This window comes from Squalius cephalus, assembly GCF_949319135.1.
Source record: "Squalius cephalus genome assembly, chromosome: 2".
Classification (NCBI taxonomy): domain Eukaryota; kingdom Metazoa; phylum Chordata; class Actinopteri; order Cypriniformes; family Leuciscidae; genus Squalius; species Squalius cephalus.
In genome coordinates, this window is record NC_137123.1 from 47,654,760 (window position 1) to 47,674,541 (window position 19,782).

Genomic DNA, 19,782 nt, shown 5'->3' on the forward strand with positions numbered 1-19,782 from the left:
TGAATAATGGCATTGTGGCTTTTGGCTATTTGCTGATACATATGTGCAGGCCCACACAGAAAGCTCTGCAGATTTGGAACGTCTGTCATTCACAAAGTTGTGCTCTTGTATGTTTATTCATTAAATATTTGTCCTTATTTAATAATGCTTTCAGCTATGAATCAGTGTGTAGCACACTCAATTTCTCGTGAGAAATATACCACAGATTTCATCAAAAATATATATAAAAAAAAAACTCTGCAAATTCTGTCTGAGCCTGCATTTGAAGTATTTCATTACTGTGATGTCATATCAGGACTTGCATGTGTGTGTTCGCTTATGTTACACATTGGATCACTCTTCTGGCTTGAAGTTGTATTTTTTTAGGAGGACAGATTTTAAATGGCTGGCTGGTGTTCCTAAGAGGCTGGTCCAAAGGGAACGAGAGCGAGAGGGAGAACTGTTCCGCCCACTAAGTTCTGGCTCATTGGAACCCGGTCAGTAAAGTAAACCAAAGAAAATACAGAGACCAAGCAAGTAGGACATATACATCACATCCCCTAAAAAAATACACGCACATTTGCACACTGAAAATACCAGGCCAAAACAAATAACTTAATAGATTAGAGAAAGGGCTTACATTAGTGTGTTTCATATTCTAAGGCTATATAGCCATATACAGTATAAAGCTTCTTTAAAGGTGCAGTCATTTTTTTTTGTTAATGTTATTTGTCTTGGAATTCAGTTCAACATTGTCGTTTACCCTGCACTCTCTTCTCTCTTATATTGTCTCATTATGGTGTGTCAATATGTATAATCTCATAATGTGTCATTTCAGCTCTCAGGCCTTCTTCAGCGTGTCTTGGAATTGTCATACTTTTTTTTTTCTAAAACGAATCACATTGTAAATATTCACACAAAATCGCCATTTCGTAAATGACTTGTTTTCTCATGAGATGGGATTGAGAGTACTATTGTGTACTGTATGTAAAGAGAGAAAAATGACTGAGGTTGCCTTTAAAAGTTGTTATCTATTTAAATGACAGGTGTCCTGTATATTTGAATGGTGGTTGGGTTGACTCAGACCCTGTAGGGATTTATCTGCTCTGTCCTCTAAAAGCTTGAATGAGTCAGATCATCAATAATTGAAAGAATGATGGAAGCTTAATATAACTCTTACATTCTCTTCTCACGCACACACACGTATATAAATACATATATACTCACAGAGAATTCAAAGATCGGAGACCTTGAAAGGAGTCTGAAGCCAATTCAGTTATTTGATTATTACTCAAATCTCTGAAAAGAAGAAGAAAATTAGAAATAGATGAGGAATAAGTGTGTTTTTGTGTGATTGTGTGTGTATGTGTTCTCTCACGGACACACACTCACATTCTCCGCAGCCGTTTGTAAGGTGAGAACGCTCCTGGCGGAATAATATTGATGGAGTTCTGCTCCAGTCGACTGTGAACAGAGAGAATAAGCCAGATCAACAAATGGAAGGAACATTGCAGAGGGAATAATTCAAATCGCAAAAAGGTGAGGGTAACTGGAAAATGATGGGCTCTGACGGCACTACTGAGGAGTTATTGGAAGAGTATGAGAATGATTGGGTGATTCTTGCAATTACTTATTTCAAATACCTTCCTCACAATCACCTGTTTTATTTTTTACTTATATGTTATTTTTTCATTACATTGCTGATGGCTAACTATTGTACTTCTACAACTGTAAACCAAAACTGCTGCTTTTACTTGAGACCGCTTTTAACCAAAGACACATGCACATACAAATCAAAATGAAAAACTTGAAAAGAAAACATTTTAGCATTGTAAAAATCACACACTTAAGCTAATGAACTTTTTGCTAAATGCAAAAATGTGATTAAAGATGGATATTATGTTGGTGCAATAAAATATAAATCAACATCAGCTGTAATTTTCCCACCTGCCAAGTCAAGGCTCCGATAATTAATTATGAATCATAAATATATTATTCATTCAGTACTCTAGCATTCAACATATTTATAACATCTCTCCTTCTTGCTGTCTCTCTCTAGAAATCTGTTCTTCTCTTTGACAGTAAATATGTCATAAATCAGATAAGCTCTCCAAAGTTGACAGAGCATGAAAATCAGGCCCCCGCATAGGTGGACGGACATACACATACACACACATGTCATTCAACCGAAGCCAAATGAGATAATCTGACTCATCTGCCAAGACCCTGCAAGCAGCTTTCAGAGATGATGACAGACAGAGAGAGATGGGAAGAAGGAAAATAGACAATGACCCTGGCAGTGAGAGGCACAACAGATAAAAAAAAAAGATGTGGCGTCTCAATCCAGACCCCATTGGCAGAGCGTTGGCCCTCAGAAGAGATTCCATTGATAAAATAAATCCATTTCCACACTGGAATTAATGTGCATGACTTCAGCATGGCCTCCGTAGTTAAAATATTTGATACAGATACAACCCTCACTGTGTATGTGTGTGTGTGGAATGTGGAAGTTGCATCTGTCAAAAAGGGGGCAAATCCACCATTACACTCAACCTAACAGAAGACTGAGGAAGACATATAAACATAATCTGCATGTGTGTGTGCGTGCGTACATGTTTTTCTATCCTGGTGGGGACTTAAACCCGAATGCACACAGACTCATGGGGACTTGAGTCACTGTGGGGACCTAAATTGAGGTCCCCATGGGTACACAAGCTTATAAATCATACAGAATGAGTTCAAAAAAAAAAAAAAAAAAATGCAGAAAGTTTTCTGTGATGGGTAGGTTTAGGGTTAGGGTTAGTGTAAGGGGATAGAATATACAGTTTGTACAGTATAAAAACCATTATGCCTATGGACAGTCCCCACAAAGATAGCGAACCTGTGTGTGTGTGTGTGTGTGTCTGCTCCTCACTCACATCTCAGTGATGGTTTCTGGCAGGTTGGTAGGTATTTCAGTCAGTCCTTTCCCCCGGCAGTCCACTATATTATTACTGCAGGTGCACAGCTCAGGACACTGCAGCACACTACAGGACGAGTGTGACTGGGCCCCTAAAACACACATACAAAGAGATGACAGGGATGTAGAGGTATGAGCTACACAAAGGAAGGTTGAGTTTGAAGGTTGAATTCAATAAATAAACAATTCTCAAGCAAAAATGTTGTGTACTGCATATTGCAACCAAATGCAAATTGACGTAAAGAAGCTTTTTTGTCCATGTGATTTCAGCACAAATAACTTGCCTTCACTGAAGTCTTGAAAGCATGAGCAAAGAAAAATGAACAGAATATGAAAGCTTTGACAAAACAAAACAGCAAATACATGTATTTATTCTCTTTATCCTCATAAGCCCTTATCTCCTATCAATAAGCCACACAAATAAAACAGCACGAACACACACAAACTCACCTGTACACGTAAACTCTTTCTTCTGAACCTCAGCAATGTTGTGGCCCCTCAGGGAGGGCGGGGCCATACACTGTGTGTAGAGGCCGAGGCGGGGCCTCTGTCTCAGCCAATCAGAGAGCCAGGCCACATGGCAATCACATAGCAGATTATTAGAATGCAGACGACTAGAGAGATGGAGAGTGTGAGAGAAAGAGTCACTTGAGGGTCCGACGGCAGTCTAAGCTGATGAGCATGTGTGTGAGAGAGTGTGTGTTAGTGTTATCGACTTTGCATCAAACAGTTTCATGTTAATATATTTCAGTCTTGTACTTGCAAACAAAAACGCAAACTCTGGTGTTTCTGTGCGGTCAGCACCTTTAAGAGTCCTTCCCTTCACATGATTAATGTTACAAACAAACCCAAACCATATTTAGTTGTAACTGACTGTACAAGCCTGATGTAATAAGCCAATTATCTTTTTTTAACATGACATGATGGCAGTAGAGGATGTGTTGAGACAGAAGAGGATGTGTTTATTTTGTCATGGCAGAAATCATCACATAGACATAGGACCAACTTCACACAGAACTGAGCTGTAGAAAGCACTGAAATGGGCTGCTCTTGTTATACCTCTCTCCAGAATTCTTTCCCCAATGGGCCTCGAAAAGGCTTTTGAATATTTTGGGTCGAGAGAGAATGATGAAAATCACTTTGTTCCACTGAAATGCAGCAGAACACTGCACTTCAACCATTTCAAGTTTCACCAGGTATAGTGCTTTAATGTTATATTAATTATCAATATGATACCTTCAATTTTGCCTGCAGAAAATATAAATAATTGAATATAATTAACATAACTAAATCAGTAAAACAAGGTCACTTTGACTACATGATGTTTAACGACTCTACTGAATAGCGGAAAAAATACAATTTGGGATTTTTACTTTAATTGTTTTTTGTTTTTGTTTTTTACACATTTTAACATTTAAAAAAAAAAACGATTGAACCCCTATAATCTATTGACCTTTTTTTTTTTTCTATGGAATGTTTAACTATGGTAACAGTGTTATTTTAGTATTATTTATATACTAATACAATATTTATTAATATTTTAAATTAACTGTCATTTTTTGATTTTTTCATTTTAGTGCAATTAATTAATTATAATTATTATTAGTAATTAGTCATTTTACTAGTTTTTGTATTTCTATTTAGCTTTAATTTATTTTTATTTCAGTTTTATTTCAGTAATTTTAGTACTTCAACTTAAATCTATTTTATTTCAGTTAGTTACAAATGCAATATTTCATTTAAGTTTAAGTTTTTTATCTAATATATATATATATTTACTATAGATTTACAATAACAACACTGTATGTTTACCGCAGTCTATGACTATTTACTAACTGTATCTATCATTTGGGGGGGGGGGGGGGGGGGGGTAATGACATTATCATTCCCATCTTGTCATTCACTGGCTTTCTTTCCATCATCTATTGCTGACGTTTAGCTAACAAAGACCAGAATACTGATATAGCAATTTTAGCTCATCACATAAATGGGATTAAATCATGATCACACACAAAGGACTACAATCTACATAATGTATGCTAATGAAACATACATATTAATACAGTTATTACACCTTATTACCCCATAATCACACTTATTAAGGGCCAGCATGATAAGTGCTGGATAACCAACGACAGTCTGAAGAACTGGTTTAAAGCAGTTTAAGTGTGTGTGTGTGTGTGTGTGTGTGTGTGTGTGTGTGTGTGTGTGTGTGTGTGTGTGTGTGTGTGTGTGTGTGTGTGTGTGTGTGTGTGTGTGTGTGAGAGAGAGAGAGAGAGAGAGAGAGAGAGAGAGAGAGAGAGAGAGAGAGAGAGAGAGAGAGAGAGAGAGAGAGAGAGAGATACTCACAACGTTCTGAGCTTGGGCATGTGGTTAAAACTGGCCACAGACAAGCGAGAGATATTGTTGTTATTCAGTGTGCTGTAAAACAAAGACAGAGAAAGATAATAATAATATTATAGACCTATTTAGATAACAAACATATACAAACCCAAATTACTTTTTAGCTTGTGTGGAAGCAAAATGTCCAAGCAGCTCTAAACAATGAAAGTGAATGGTGACCACAGCTGTCCCTGGTCCCCATCTACTTTCACTGTATAAAAAAGAGCATCTTAGACATTCTGCTAAATAACTCCTTTTGTGTCCCACACAAGAAAGAAATGCTTTGAATAAGAGTGAATCAGTGATAACAGAATTTTGGGTGAACTATCCTTTTAATTTTTGTCCTATATTACAATAATCCATACACAAATTTATAATGTTGATTTGATTTTTCTTTGCAATATATCAGTGTGCCTCCATGCAAGCGTATGGTTATAAGCATAGATTCACATCTTTCTGCTCCTAAAACCTCATCTGTCCATTTGTCACAAAGCATCAAAATAATCCTAGTAAAATAATCTGACACAATCCCATTTATCTGTCTTGATTCCATTTTCTCTAACAGGATTCCACTAATCCCACTTTAAAAAGCAGATATGCGTTTTATACAATTATTCAACACCATACAGGCATGATCTAACAGCCAAGACACACAGCATGCAGTCTACATACATAGAAATCCATACCAATTTAACATGAATATACACTTTTCTAATCTCAATTCCAATCTTAAAATCAAACAAAGTTTCTGGAACAGTCCCAAAACTGGTTTTGCCCAGCTTTGACCCAAGTCTAAAGAGACCTGGATATCTGAAAATATCTCTGCTGTGGCTTTAAATCAACAGAACACAATCACACAAGTTCACACACACACACATGCAGTGCACTTACAGTACTTCTAGGTCCCGAAGAGCTCTGAACGCTCCATCTTCAATGCAGGAAATTTGATTGTAGTCCAGCTGCCTGAAAGAGGAAAAAGACAGAGAGAAAATGTTTGAAGTTCTTCTGTTTGGTGTTAAATGATTATCGTAATATGGTAATACACTCTCAGAAACACCGTTCCTTACTAATAAACAATATTAATCTTTCACTCTCCTGTTCCTCAATCTGTCTTTCTTTTCTCTCACTCATTTTGTTGTCACAGTCTTTCTTTCTTTCTCCCCCAATTACTGTTCTTGACTTTGCAGCCTCCTCACTCTGTCTGCTGTGTTCTCCTCCACTATTGTCTACCTGCACTGCCCACTCCTCCTATCTGTGTGTGTGTGTGTGTGTGATGGTCAGTCTGCCTGGGCATCTCATTAAAGCACACAGTCATTAATTCAAAGCGCTTTCTCTCTCTCTCTCTCTCTCTATTTCACACATAGTTACAGAAAACTCACAGGTTTTTGATCTCAGTAGCTCCTCTGAATGCTTTTCTAGGAATCCCCTGGATTTGATTTTCACTAAGGTCACTGTAAAATAGAGAAAGAGAACATTAACAATCGTTAGCAGTTATGAAGACAGATATGCATTCAAATGATCTAAAGCTCTATTTACACAGACTGTGTTCCCCTTTCTGGTGTACGACAAAAGCAAAGGCAGACTGTGAGACATCAACTGTCAAAATTCTGTCATAATTGACTCATAATTGTATGGTTTTCTTTCTTCCTTAGAACACAAAAGGAGAAATGCACGACATAACAATACAGTAAATGGGAACTGGAGCTTTCAATCATCAAATAACATTAAAGTATCATAAAAATGGTCTATATGATTTGTGTGCTATACTCCAAGTCTTCTGAAGCCATATGAAATTAAAGTTGATAATCTAGATTATCAACAATCTATATATAAAATAAGACAGATTAATTCAGTGGTTCTTGATGGTCCATGTTGATGTCAGTTGAATGTTGTACATTGATATTTTTAGTGTTTTTAGGATTTTAATAAAGATCATGTTAATAACTAAATGTAAATATTTGTAAGAATTATTGCCGCCCCCTATAGAGGGCCCTGGCCCTCTGGTAGAGAGTCACTGAAAAGATTAAAATAATGTTTCGCTTATGAATCAGACAACGCTACGAACACATCACCGAGAGCTGAGACAGATGTCAAGAGTTCCACTGAATAATTATTATTGGTATTGTATGGTTTCTGAAGAAGTGGAATATAGCGTCCAAGTTGTCTGGGTCACTTTTAGGATACTTTCATATTGTTTTTTGTTTTGTGTGTGGCACCAATCCCCATAACTGCATGGAAAATTGAAATGATATCCTCTTTTGTGTTCCACAGAGGAAAGAAAATCATACAGGTTTAGAATGATATGAGAGTGAGTAAATAATGACAAAATCTAAGACTGGCAGAAGAGGCGAAGACTTAATGATTTCATTATACAGCGACATAAACACTTTATGGTTACTACAATTTGTCTCAAACAACAGCTTTAGATAAATATGGTCAATATGAAAAAGAGGACAAAGAGAAGAGATTAGAAAAAATGAAGGAATAATATTATTGATCACTTTAGCAAAATCCTCCAGTGTGAAACCTACACATAACTAATAGCCGTGTGTTCAAACAACACACAAAAGATTCATTGATATATGCAGGCACTGTCAGCGGGAGAAAATAAACAACAAAAGACAAAAAAGCAGGAAGGAAAACAAGAACAGAATGATAACATAGTTAAAAATGTAACTTCTGCAAGAAGAAATGCAACAAAAACACACACACACACAGCAGACTCTCACGCAAACAGTTATGATGAGACTGAACAAACATTTCTAACTGAAGTCCCTGGTTCTTTAGGCATCAGAGAGCAGACATTTAAACAGCCATGGTTAAGTCTTCAGTGCTCTTTAAAAATGTCATCCTGACATGACCTGAGCGTGAACTGAATGGGAATTGTCTTTAATCAGGTTCATCTGTGTCTGTACAGGACACCGACACCAGTCTGCGTGCGCATTTATGAGATCAAACGTACGTCTGGATTACAGTACAAACATTCCAGCTGTCACCCAGATGAGAGCGAGATGAATTCAGGCACAGGCAATCAAACCATTGAAACAAAACAATTAAAAAAACTGTTCCCAGTTTAACAGGGCGACTAACATCGAAATAAAGCACCACACACACACACAAAGACATGGTGGGAGGTGGGCTTGACAACTAGTGAGGGCTCACACACACACACACACACACACACACACACAACTTCAGTGGCAGCATAGAGTGGAACACCCAGGAGGGGATCGAGAGCTAAGAAAGAAACAGAGAATAAAAGAGAGAGTAAGAGGGTTGAATGATGACCTCTGAACACCTTCAGAGGAAGTGCTTCACTCGCTCTCTTCCTCTTTTCAATAATTGAACAAAAACTAACAGAAGCTTAATCCTTGCTTTATTCCTGCTCTCTGTCCTTCATTTTCTGTCACTTTCACTCTTTCTTTTCACCTGCTGAGGGACAAAAATACCTCATATAACACAATAAAACACTAAGAGAAGTTAAACTAATCTAATCAATGATTTATGTCTCTATCTCTCTCTGTTTTCATACACTGAGAATGAACATAATGAGTTATGGAGAGCCCATCTGCACTAATTATGACCATTCATTTCAATGAATATCAATTATAATAGCCGCAACCGAAACACTTGATGTTTTTATGCGGTCACATGATCAGATTTTAAGCCCCGGTCACATGATTCAACATTCAAGGGGTTCTCAAAGGTTGACCTTTGCACCCATGCATGCTTGCGGGTTCCTGTGTGTGCGTTTCAGTAGGGGGTGACTTTAATGAAGTGTCTTCCCTCACGCAAAGCAGACCCTCAAAGACAATCCTCTCATTTATAGACGTACACCCGCACACACATACACACACACACACAGCATGGGACCCTTACAGACTGTGAATAGCTAGTTCAGCTAGCCAGACCTGTCAGTCAAATTCCTCAGCCGTCAATCATAATGGGACACAGACACTCAGTCTCCAAAAACTAGACACTGACCGTAATAGATCAACGTCTGTGTGTGTTTATGTGTGTGTGTGTGTCTGTGTGTGCGTGTGTGTGTGTGTCGATGTCAGGCCAATCTGTCTGTTGAGGGCTCTATTCATCTAGATGCCTGTCATTTCCATGACTGGCACATGACAGCACCAATCACAGAGCAGCAGGATTTAAATGAAAAATGCCAGGGAGACAGACAGGTATTTATAATATCAAAAATATTCACTCAAACACACACATTTGTCTGGATGTATCCGCAGTGATGAATTACATCTTCATCCACTAGGGGGCAGTGCAATCTTACCAGCATGGACAACCATACACAGACACAAACATCTACTACAGTGCACTAAGTGTTTTTGTTTAGGTTTACTTATGTCCATTAACCTTGTAAAGATATTATAGATGTCAATGACTCAGAAATATAGTAATATTTAATAAAACAATAAATATTAATAAAACAAAAATAATTAAAAATGTATCAATTATAAAACATATATGCTTGGCTGATGAATTTTAATAATGCGATGTGACTTTCATCCTGTAGTCATAACTGACTTGAAAGGCCAGTAAGTAGACTCAGGAAATAGTAGGACAACTATGCAAAAGTTCTGTCTAACGCCAACCAGGGTCGTAGCTGGGGGATGGGCTACCGAGAATGTTGCCCCGAGCCCCGTGACGAGGGGGGCCCACTAAAGTGCACTATGCTATAGCCTTCTCATTGGAAGTGGGGGCCCACCGATTAACATTTTGTCCTGGGCCCCGAGACTTTAAGTAACCGATTGCTTGGCAAAAGCACTCTGCTTGGTCTTTTGTTGCTGCTTTACATGGACACATTTTACATTTTCTTTTCCATGCACTGTGGATGAGCAAAACAACACTTTAAAAAAAATTATGAATTTTGTTTATATAGTTTGTGGTGGAATAAAACTAAAATTCAACAAAAATGTATCTACCTTGCTACACAGTGCTCGACAAATACAGAGAGGAAGAGAAGGAAGGAAAGAGAGGGAAGACTGAACTGATAGGGAGGAATGAGTGGAAAGAGAGAGCGAGAAACAGATCACATCCTTGAGCCTTTGATAGCAAACGTTAAATTACCGCCAATACGACGAACAAGAAACATTGCTATCTCCCCAAATGGCACGATAAGCACACAAACATCAGAGCTGGAAGTGTTTGGATTTGCTAGGACAGCATCAAAAACATTTATTTCAGTCAGGCGGCAAGTGTAGAGATTTTTAGTTTGAGCCAGGGTGAAACTGTCCCTGATATGAGTCTCTCAATCGATTGCCAATGCGCATCTGGCCGGAACAAGCCCAAGTTGATGAATTCTGCATTTGTACACCATTTTTCAAGTCTTTTATTTTTCTTTCTTTCACATTCTTTTGTTTTTTTACATTCCTTATCAGGTTCACTTTAGTTATATACACAATGACAGATTCATTGGCTTATTTTTGACCATTTTGAAATTATTGGCTTTTTATTATTGGCATCCTGTTTGGCATTTCCCTTGAATAAGTTCAAATGTACCAACATCCATGTAAATAGATATTGAGCATTTTCTCTTTTTAAATGTTCGCTATAAAAATTTACATTTAATTTTGAGTAAATATTATGACAAATTTGAGGTTAAAATGACATGAAAATTCCCCCTATCTATTTTGTAAATGCATGTTATAGATCTTGTTGTAAATATCCATGTATGTTTCAATTTCATGTATTTTTTTATTTGATCTCATAATGTTTCATCAAAAGGTCAAAACTGGACTTTCCAGACCTTCTCTCTAGTGACGTATGCTGGAATTTTCCAATCATTTATTCTGCTTAAACCCAGCCGCTCCAAAATCGACTGCAAGCCCACATTCATTTTGAAGCGCAACATCCACATCTCAAAAATCCAATCTACAACTGATGGATAGAAAGAAGTCCCAGACCTACAATTTTTTCTTTTTTGAAAACCCATTACACTCGCACATCACAATATGTGAGAAAATATCTGTTGTTGCTACTTCCGTTTCATTGTGACTTTAATATAATTTGTCACTTGTGAGTTGTTCCTCTAGGTATTTAGTTCCACTAACACTCGAGGTGCATTGATAAAAACACTGAAAACGGATTAGTACTCTGAGCTTGAATGTGTGCTTCACACTTTCTCTCTCTCTTTACTTCCAGTGGTGTTGGGGAGACCACCTGTCATCCATGAAAATGTCATGCGCACACACACATTAGCAGATGTTAGAGGGATCTGTGAAGAAATGAGCGCTGATCATTTGCTTTCCCCTGAGAGGCTCATTAGTGAGGTGTTTATGAACTGGAGGCATTCAGCACTCGTCTTGTAAGCCTGGCTCTGAGGGCACAGACTGCCATCCTTTTCTCTCTCTCTCTCTCACACACACACACACAGACTGAAATATTGGTGAGGTGGGCACTAGTCAAGTTCTAGTAAAAGAAATAGAGAGTACACTTAAAGTTTGGAACTGGCAAACCCAGATTAATATAATGGTAAAAAAAAGGACAAGTCATGGAATCAGTTTCAAGAAATGTTAGGACTGTGAAATATCAGTAAGAGTTATTGCATATAAAATGCTGGATAGTAGATTAAAAATATGCTTGCTTGAGCAATCTTCTATGAAGACTAAAATACATATCAAATACATTTCTAGAGGAGCATTAAAAATGTCACTTTCAATTCACTTGTTGCTCTTGTCATTCTGAAATGCCAAAGTCATCATCAAAATGATTGGCCACTCTAACTTACCAGAACTTTCTCACACACTTACACGCAAACAGAAAACATCTGCAGCTGATTGCTCAATACTGTCACAGAACAGAAGAATGCGGACAGGTAAGAGTTCAAACACAGAGTTTATTGGACAGATACACAGAACTGAACAGGAATGCAGACTGGTGGTATGATGGATGAAGAACAGATGAAGGATGACTTAGCTTGCTGTGAACGAATGTCTCTATTTGCAGATGACGGTCGCAGTTGCAGACGCAGACGAAGGACGGGTGACGGATGGCAGACGACAGAAGACAGGTAAGGTTTCCACAGAACAGGTAAGGTACAGGTAATCGGTCTTAAGGTGTTCGTATAGACGAGACCAGACAAGGGAGTGCAGGAGAAGTGTCTCTTTATAGGGGGTGATGGCTGATGGTGTGCTGGTGGGAAACATGAGGTATGCTGGGAAGTGTAGTGCGGTAGAGGTGACTGGATACGTGACAAATTCACTGTCACAGCGTTCTGTCTGTATGCACTAAACCGCATGTAATATATTACATTTATTAAAAGAGCCACAGGCTCTTTCCCAGTGGCAACAACTTTAATTTACTTCCTACCGAAAGTGACAATTTTAGGCTCTTTAACTAATGGAATGGAAACTCTGCTTTATTCATTTAGAGTTTTTTTGTGAGTTATAATGTGCAAAAATTACATTTGAATATTGGCTGGCTATTAAAGACAAGAACATTCAAAAAGCTTAATCCAAAAAGTAAAATAAACATCGAAATAATCAAGGCATGGTTTCGTGCTGCTTTATTAAAAGCATAAACAGAAGAATGATATTTAATCACTGATTGTTTTTAATGACTTATTATATAATTCATTATTATTAGCATGTTTTATGCTCTCATAAACTCACAAGACGTTAAAAAACAAATCTACTAACACTCTTTAAGGGAAATAAAATCATTACAGTATTAAAGTTGTTGAATAATCCTGAAAATATTGTGCGTCCAGCACTACATTGAGTTCAGGGTCAAAAAGTCAGTCAGACTTTAGTGTGTGTGTTTATGTGAGAGAGCAGGATTTGATTGTGCCAGTGTGGGTGCACACAGACAACCACCAACTTTCCCACAACCACTTGTTTTCTCTCCGTCTGTCTCCCTGTGTGCCATTCTCTCTGACTCGTTCTCTTTCTGCCTCTGTCGGTCTATCAGTTGCTCTTTCTCTCTCTTTAAGACACACAGATCGAAACAATTGAGACAAAGAAACACTTGAAGATGAAAGACAGGAGATAGTAACTCTATTTCCCCTTTCTTCCCCTCTCTCGCTCTCTAAATCTTTTCAAGATGTTTTGAGTCTCGTAGCTATTTGCCGTCGATTCCAGCAGACAGTATATGTGTGTGTGGGTGAGTCAAACTGAAATATTCCTGTTCAAATACAGACGAGGCCTCAATGTTGTCTTTCACACACCAGCAAACTTCAGTCATGACCAATGGCTACACACACAGCTGCTTGAGTCCATCTGTCCTTTCCACACTCATTCAAACACACACACGTACATAGACTTAAGCCCATTTCTTCAGTGGGTCACTTTAAGGATGTGTCTGTCAGAGCTGTTGATTTTGGAGCTTTAAGATTCAGTTTCTCAAGCGCACACGTTGAGTAAGTATATGAGACCAACTTCAGCTTCTCGGTAATCTACAATTACAAAACACAGATTGAAAATCTCATAGAGAACAGAAAGAGAGGAGGGAGATGGTGTGGTTTTCCAGTCACACTCAATCTGCCAGTGGGAATTACATACAGCCGTCGAGGATTTCCTTCTATAATTTACTGCTTAACGATCACCGCAGTTTGTGTGTGTGTTTGCACGGGTGTGTGTGCGCCTCACATTTGTAATAGCAGGTTGCGAGTCAGCCTTACCAGAAGTTTCCCTCGGCCTAAACCACCATGAACCAATCAATAAAACTCAGCCCAGAGCAGCTGTTAAGATGTCAGCTTTACATATCTGATTACATTACATACAAAACACAGTCAACATTATCATCTCCCTCTCTCTGTGTGACCTTTCCCATAATTCCACTCTCATACGAGTTCTTCAGGAACAAATAATCATGGTTGAAGGGAGATTTTGTTTGAAGGCTAATGGAAGGTTCTGTTAACGCCTGACCAAGCCATAAAGCATCACAGAAGGGTTCTGCCGTCCCGCGCAGTATTCCTCATGTCTAAACCGCATATAGACACTTCGGGGGATCGTAAAGACACTGATTTACTGCCTCATTTGAATGTATTCAATGACTTTGGTACAGTTTGCAGTGTTTTATATTTTTGAAAAACGCTTTCTCTCATTGATGCTCATTTTTCCTGCCTGCTCTGTGGTTGAAATTCTTGTCATGGGATTTTCTTATTGCAATTTCAGATGCTTGTACACACACGCAGAAGGTTACGTATGCAAGCATGAGGGCCAAAGCAAACATACAAATATAATGTAGCGATACAAACCGCGTCAAAGTCAAAAACTCTTGCAGTAATCATCAAACTATCTTTTGACTCAAATTCACTTTTAAGAAACATATTACAATGTAACTACAATGTAACATTAATGTAATAACATGCTAATTTAATTATTCATGCACCATAGTATTTATGCCAAAGAATAGCATACTTTAAAGAACACCTAAAAATGGTATTTCAACGGTACATATCCCTAAAAAAACAGTAAATGCTGGCAGTGTTATCTGAAAACACAACTGAATATGATATTCACACATCAAGGTCAAAAACACAATAAACTGAACTCAAATGAATTTTTGTAAATGTATTACAATGTAATAAATAATGAACTAACATGCCAATTTGCTCTATATCATGGTCCTTAATGATTACCATATTTAGGTGGCATTATATTTATGCCAAAGAATACCATACTTTAAAGAAATACCATGGAACTATTAAAAATGTGGTATTTCTATGGTACATATGCCTAAAAAAAAGGCAAATGCTGGCACTGTTAAACAATCTGAGCATGTACAGACAAACACTAAAGATGCAGACATTTTAAATCATAATAACAAACTCCAACAGAGAAACCTGTAGACTGTGGGATCAAATTACCATGAACTACACAAGTATGTCTGTTAGATTGTCTTTGAATGATGTTCCACTCCATAATGCATACAATTTCAAAAGAGAAATGTAAATGTGCCAGTGAAAACAAATATGCATGGATACACATTCACACAAACACACTAACTCGCATAAATGGAAAATCCCCTGACTTCACAACAGTTCAATTTAAAACTATGAAAACTCACACGTAAGTGTGTTTACTTTCAGCAGTGCCACATGAATGAACACACACACACACACACAACACACATACACACACCAGTCATGGCAGGAGGTTCATTAGAGTCAATGCTATTGATGTGAATGAAGTCATTAAGAGATATATTATTCACGCCTCATTTGATTCCTATGGACCACCGTACACCCCGAAAACATGTATCCATGACAGCAAGAAAGCACAAAGACAGGAATTCAATATACACTCCAACCAAAACACACAAACATTCACACATGCTTGCATGTGGCCTATAATGCATCTATATAAGCAAACACACACATAAATGCAAACAGTTTTTTTTTCTCCATATGATTATGTTCAGATATCCAGACCTTTTTTTTTTTTTTGCTGAAACAAACATTACAACAAAAATATGTGTTTAATATATGCACGGGCATTGGAAGTTATAAAACATCTGTTTTTTTCAATACAGTGTGTACCAGTGTGTGTGTGTGTGTGTGTGTGTGTGTGTGTGAGAGAGAGAGAGAGAGAGAGAGAGAGAGAGAGAGAGAGAGCAGTTTGATGTCATTATTCACCCGTGTGATAACAAGTGGCTCTACACCCTCAAAAATCCTTATACATCCACCCGCTCGCATACACGCGCACACACATATTTTGAATGCAATAAAATCTCACTGGATGTCTCAATATATCAATGTCATACCGGCATAATCTGCTCACTCTGAGTAATTCATCACAGAGCAGTGTGTAAGTCCCATGATCACACACACACACACACACACACACACACACACACACACAGTCCACCCGCAGGCCATACACAATGATCGTACTGTATGGTGAGGCTGCCATCACAATAGAACTGCAGAAGCCTTTGTGTATCTGTCAACCCCTGTCTGACTATCTTAATAGATCACACACTCAGAGGGTAAGAGAGAGTGAGAGAGAGAATATAGCAATATTTGTCCATCTGTCCATAGTTTCATAGTTTCTAGAATAAGGGTGGGCAAGTGAGCGCATTACCCACCCAACAGAAAATCAGGGGAAATAATATGAAGTACTAACTTGTGTAATTAATTATTGCCAGTGTGAGTCTGTTTTTAAAGTTCCCAAGGTAATTAACATACCTATTGTTTTTTATTCTTATTTTTATTAAAAATTATTTTTATATATTTACTGTATTTTTCTTCTAGAATTGTCTAATAATTAGTCATTATCTTTCTTGAATTACATTTTTTGGTACAATTTGTTTCTTACTTTGTCTTCTATTTACCTGCAGCTGAATTCTGCATTATGGTGAACATATTCAATCATCTTTTCTTGAAAATGGGAAAAAAAAAAAGATTTTTCATTTTGTTAGTGAGTGATACGAATGGCAATGTCAGCACTGGAAGTTGAAGATTTAATGACAAGATGAAATGAAAATGATTTGCCCGATCAATTTAGTAAATGCGTGTTGTGAATGATTCATCCATGCGTGTTCCATTTTTAAAAAATATTTTTGACCTCCTAATGTGTAATTAAAATCAAAACTAAAATCAACACTCAATCTTCTGATGAAAACGACAGACTTCTCTATTGGTTACATATGCCGGACTTTGTCACCTCAGGCAGATTAAACCCTGTTTCTCTGCAATTGACTGCAAGCGTGTGTTAATATCTGAGTGCAATGTCCACATCCAAATATCCAATCAACAACCGATGGATAGAAAAGTCCCCGGCCCACAATTTTTTTCTTCTTCTATAGTTACTTATACACTCGGTCACTACAGATGTCTCAATAACGAAGAAAAAATATCTGTTGCTACTTCTATTTCACTTAATGTTATACGTTTGCTGTGGTTTATAAGTGGCGGATTTTGTTATAGAGCAGCAATGTTCTGTCCTGTGCAACTTTTATCAGAAGGTCTACTCTTCATTCCAGTGATATTGCAAAATTGAATGTATAGAAATGCTCCATGATAGCAGCATTTTTGTTTTATTCGAATCCGCATTCAAAGGAAAAAGCGTACCTCTATATCAACTACTCTTTATTGTCATAATTTCCAACTAATTTTTAAAACTAAGTTACACTAAGTTACACACCTTTTTTGAGTGAATTTAAAATGGCAACGGCAAAAGTTTTATTGGATACATTTTCCTTAAATTCTACACCTTCTTATATTGAGTTGTCCACTTCATACATCCAAATGCCCAAGCAAGGATGGCATTCAGTTAATACCATTGGGGTTGAGCAGACATTCAAAGTTTTTGTGTTTGGTAGTGGTTTAAGAGGTCATTCCTCTATGTCTTATATGGACTGAAAGCTGAGCATCTTAAAAACCCTTCAAAAGCTGGAAGGCAAATTGGTGCTCACTTCAGCTGCTCTTTTACTTTTCTCCACTCTCTCCATCTCCCTCTTTAAACATGGCCCTAAGTCATGCGTTTATAGAGCGAGAGAGAAAGACTTGGTGTGAGTGTGTGCGTTTGTGTGCTCGGGTCACATTGATAAAGGCTGTGTCTGTGAAAGCGTGCTAGTTTTAGTGTCTAAAAACATATTGACCGGTGAAGCATACCATCTGCAATCACAGAAAGCCAATAATGCACTTTACACAAATACATACCACTGTCTGTACACTTGCCTCCAAAAGATTATTCATAGTTGGCGTGTTGCTCTTTTTCCAGTTCTGTCCATCAGACATAAACTTCAATAAATAGTCGGTCACCACTGTCTGTCAAACACAAATATTTGCCTAACCACACCTATATCTCCAGAGCAGCTAGACACCATAGTGGAGAGTTTTTATTACACAAAATCAAAGAAAGATCAAATCCATGCATGCTTTTAGACACAACATTCAGTAAAATAGAAATGACTCATCAATAACTCCCCCTGCATGTCTGCCAACTGACACGTTTACTTAGCTATCGAAATGGGGACTTTCCATTGTGTTTTATATACTGCTTGATATAAATACTAAAACCACACCTCAAGAAAACCAAACTATTTTTTTTTAAACAAATGAGGGTGTCCCCAAAAGGAGGTTTTGTTAGATTCATCTCACTTCTGGGTACAAATATGTCACCAAAACATATGATTTAGTAGCACACAGACACACACACACACAGACACACACACACACACACACACACACACACACAGACACACACACACCAAACTGGCACAATTCCAGGGCCACAAATTCATGTCACTTGATAGAAGCAGCCAAATTAGACTGATTCCAATAAGTAAAGGGTGTGTAAACATGCCCTCATCCTCAAAGACTATCAACAAACTATGCAATGTAAAGGACTACATTAAAAAAGACTATGGGCCCTATTTTAACGATCTGAAACGCAAGTGTCAAGCGCAAAGCGCAAGTAACTTTGTGGGCGGGTCTTGGCGCTGTTGCTATTTTCCCGGCGGAATAAATGACTCTTGCGCCCGACGCAAATCTAAAATGGGTTGGTCTGAAGTAGCTTCATTATTCATAGGTGTGGTTTGGGCGTAATGTGAAATAAACCAATCAGAGCGTCATCTCACATTCCCTTTAAGAGCAGGCACGCGCCAGGAGCGGTTCACAGCCAAGGAGAGCAACGCTCTAGTCACGGCCGTAAAAGAGAGAAGTTACATTGAAATGGAGAAACCCACCCAAATTAACTTCGGTTAAACAGGCGTATGATAATTTGGGTAAATGTGTAAGCTAGATGTATGCTTTTATAATAAATTGTCTATCTATCTATCTATCTATCTATCGTAATAATGTATGATTTGCAAAAATTAAAACTGGTGCTTCTGTGTAGATGAGAGAATCAAAGTGTATGCGCGTTGTGCACACGCTACATTGATTATGGCCAAGCATGCGCCCTTAAAATAGCATATGAATAACATGCGCAACGGCCACTGACTTTAAACTATTTTTTCCTGGTTAGTGGCGCAATTGTTTTCTAAACCTGCAAAATAGCATGAAGGAACGTTTGCGGCCGGAACACGCCTCCTTTTTTGCGCTGAACCGCCCAGGGAGCGCAAGTTCATTCCCTAGTTTAGCGACGTGCTTCTGTGGAGGGAAAAGCGCGCTTTGCGCGGGTGCAAAATAGGAATGATACATGCTCGGTGTACAAAGTCAATTGCGCTGGGTGCAAGATAGGGCCCTATATGTAGCGATGAAAATAAATGGTTTTGTGGTGTCACCCACAGTGTTTAATTGGCCATCAAGCATAAAAATGTATGACATCTGACATTTAGAAAACAAACGCATAACACTTCAAGACCAATTGTTTTGTACATTGTTGGGCCTCTGCAGCTCAAAAAAGTCTTAATACGTAACAATGTTTCATCTTACAGGAATGTTTGCTTTTGTATATTACTTGCCCTCATGACATTCAAAAGAATTCTGTTGATCTTTGAAACACAAATTATGCTATTTTTAACGAATCCTGACAGATTTCTGTACCGCCGTTGAAAGT

The 19,782-nt window shown here is 37.9% G+C and overlaps 1 protein-coding gene across 6 annotated transcripts in view; it reads right to left on the minus strand.

The window, feature by feature from the left end:
• slit2 (slit homolog 2) overlaps window positions 1-19,782 on the minus strand; it is a 73,223-nt gene that overhangs the window by 30,882 nt on the left and 22,559 nt on the right. For all 6 annotated transcript variants that reach the window (XM_079862096.1, XM_079862098.1, XM_079862097.1 and 3 more), the window contains exons 5-11: window positions 6,700-6,771; window positions 6,212-6,283; window positions 5,288-5,359; window positions 3,389-3,552; window positions 2,898-3,030; window positions 1,372-1,443; window positions 1,207-1,278 (exon numbers count right to left, since the gene is read on the minus strand). In XM_079862096.1, the coding sequence (XP_079718222.1) occupies window positions 1,207-1,278; window positions 1,372-1,443; window positions 2,898-3,030; window positions 3,389-3,552; window positions 5,288-5,359; window positions 6,212-6,283; window positions 6,700-6,771 (657 nt within the window). The remainder of the gene's footprint in view (window positions 1-1,206; window positions 1,279-1,371; window positions 1,444-2,897; window positions 3,031-3,388; window positions 3,553-5,287; window positions 5,360-6,211; window positions 6,284-6,699; window positions 6,772-19,782) is intronic.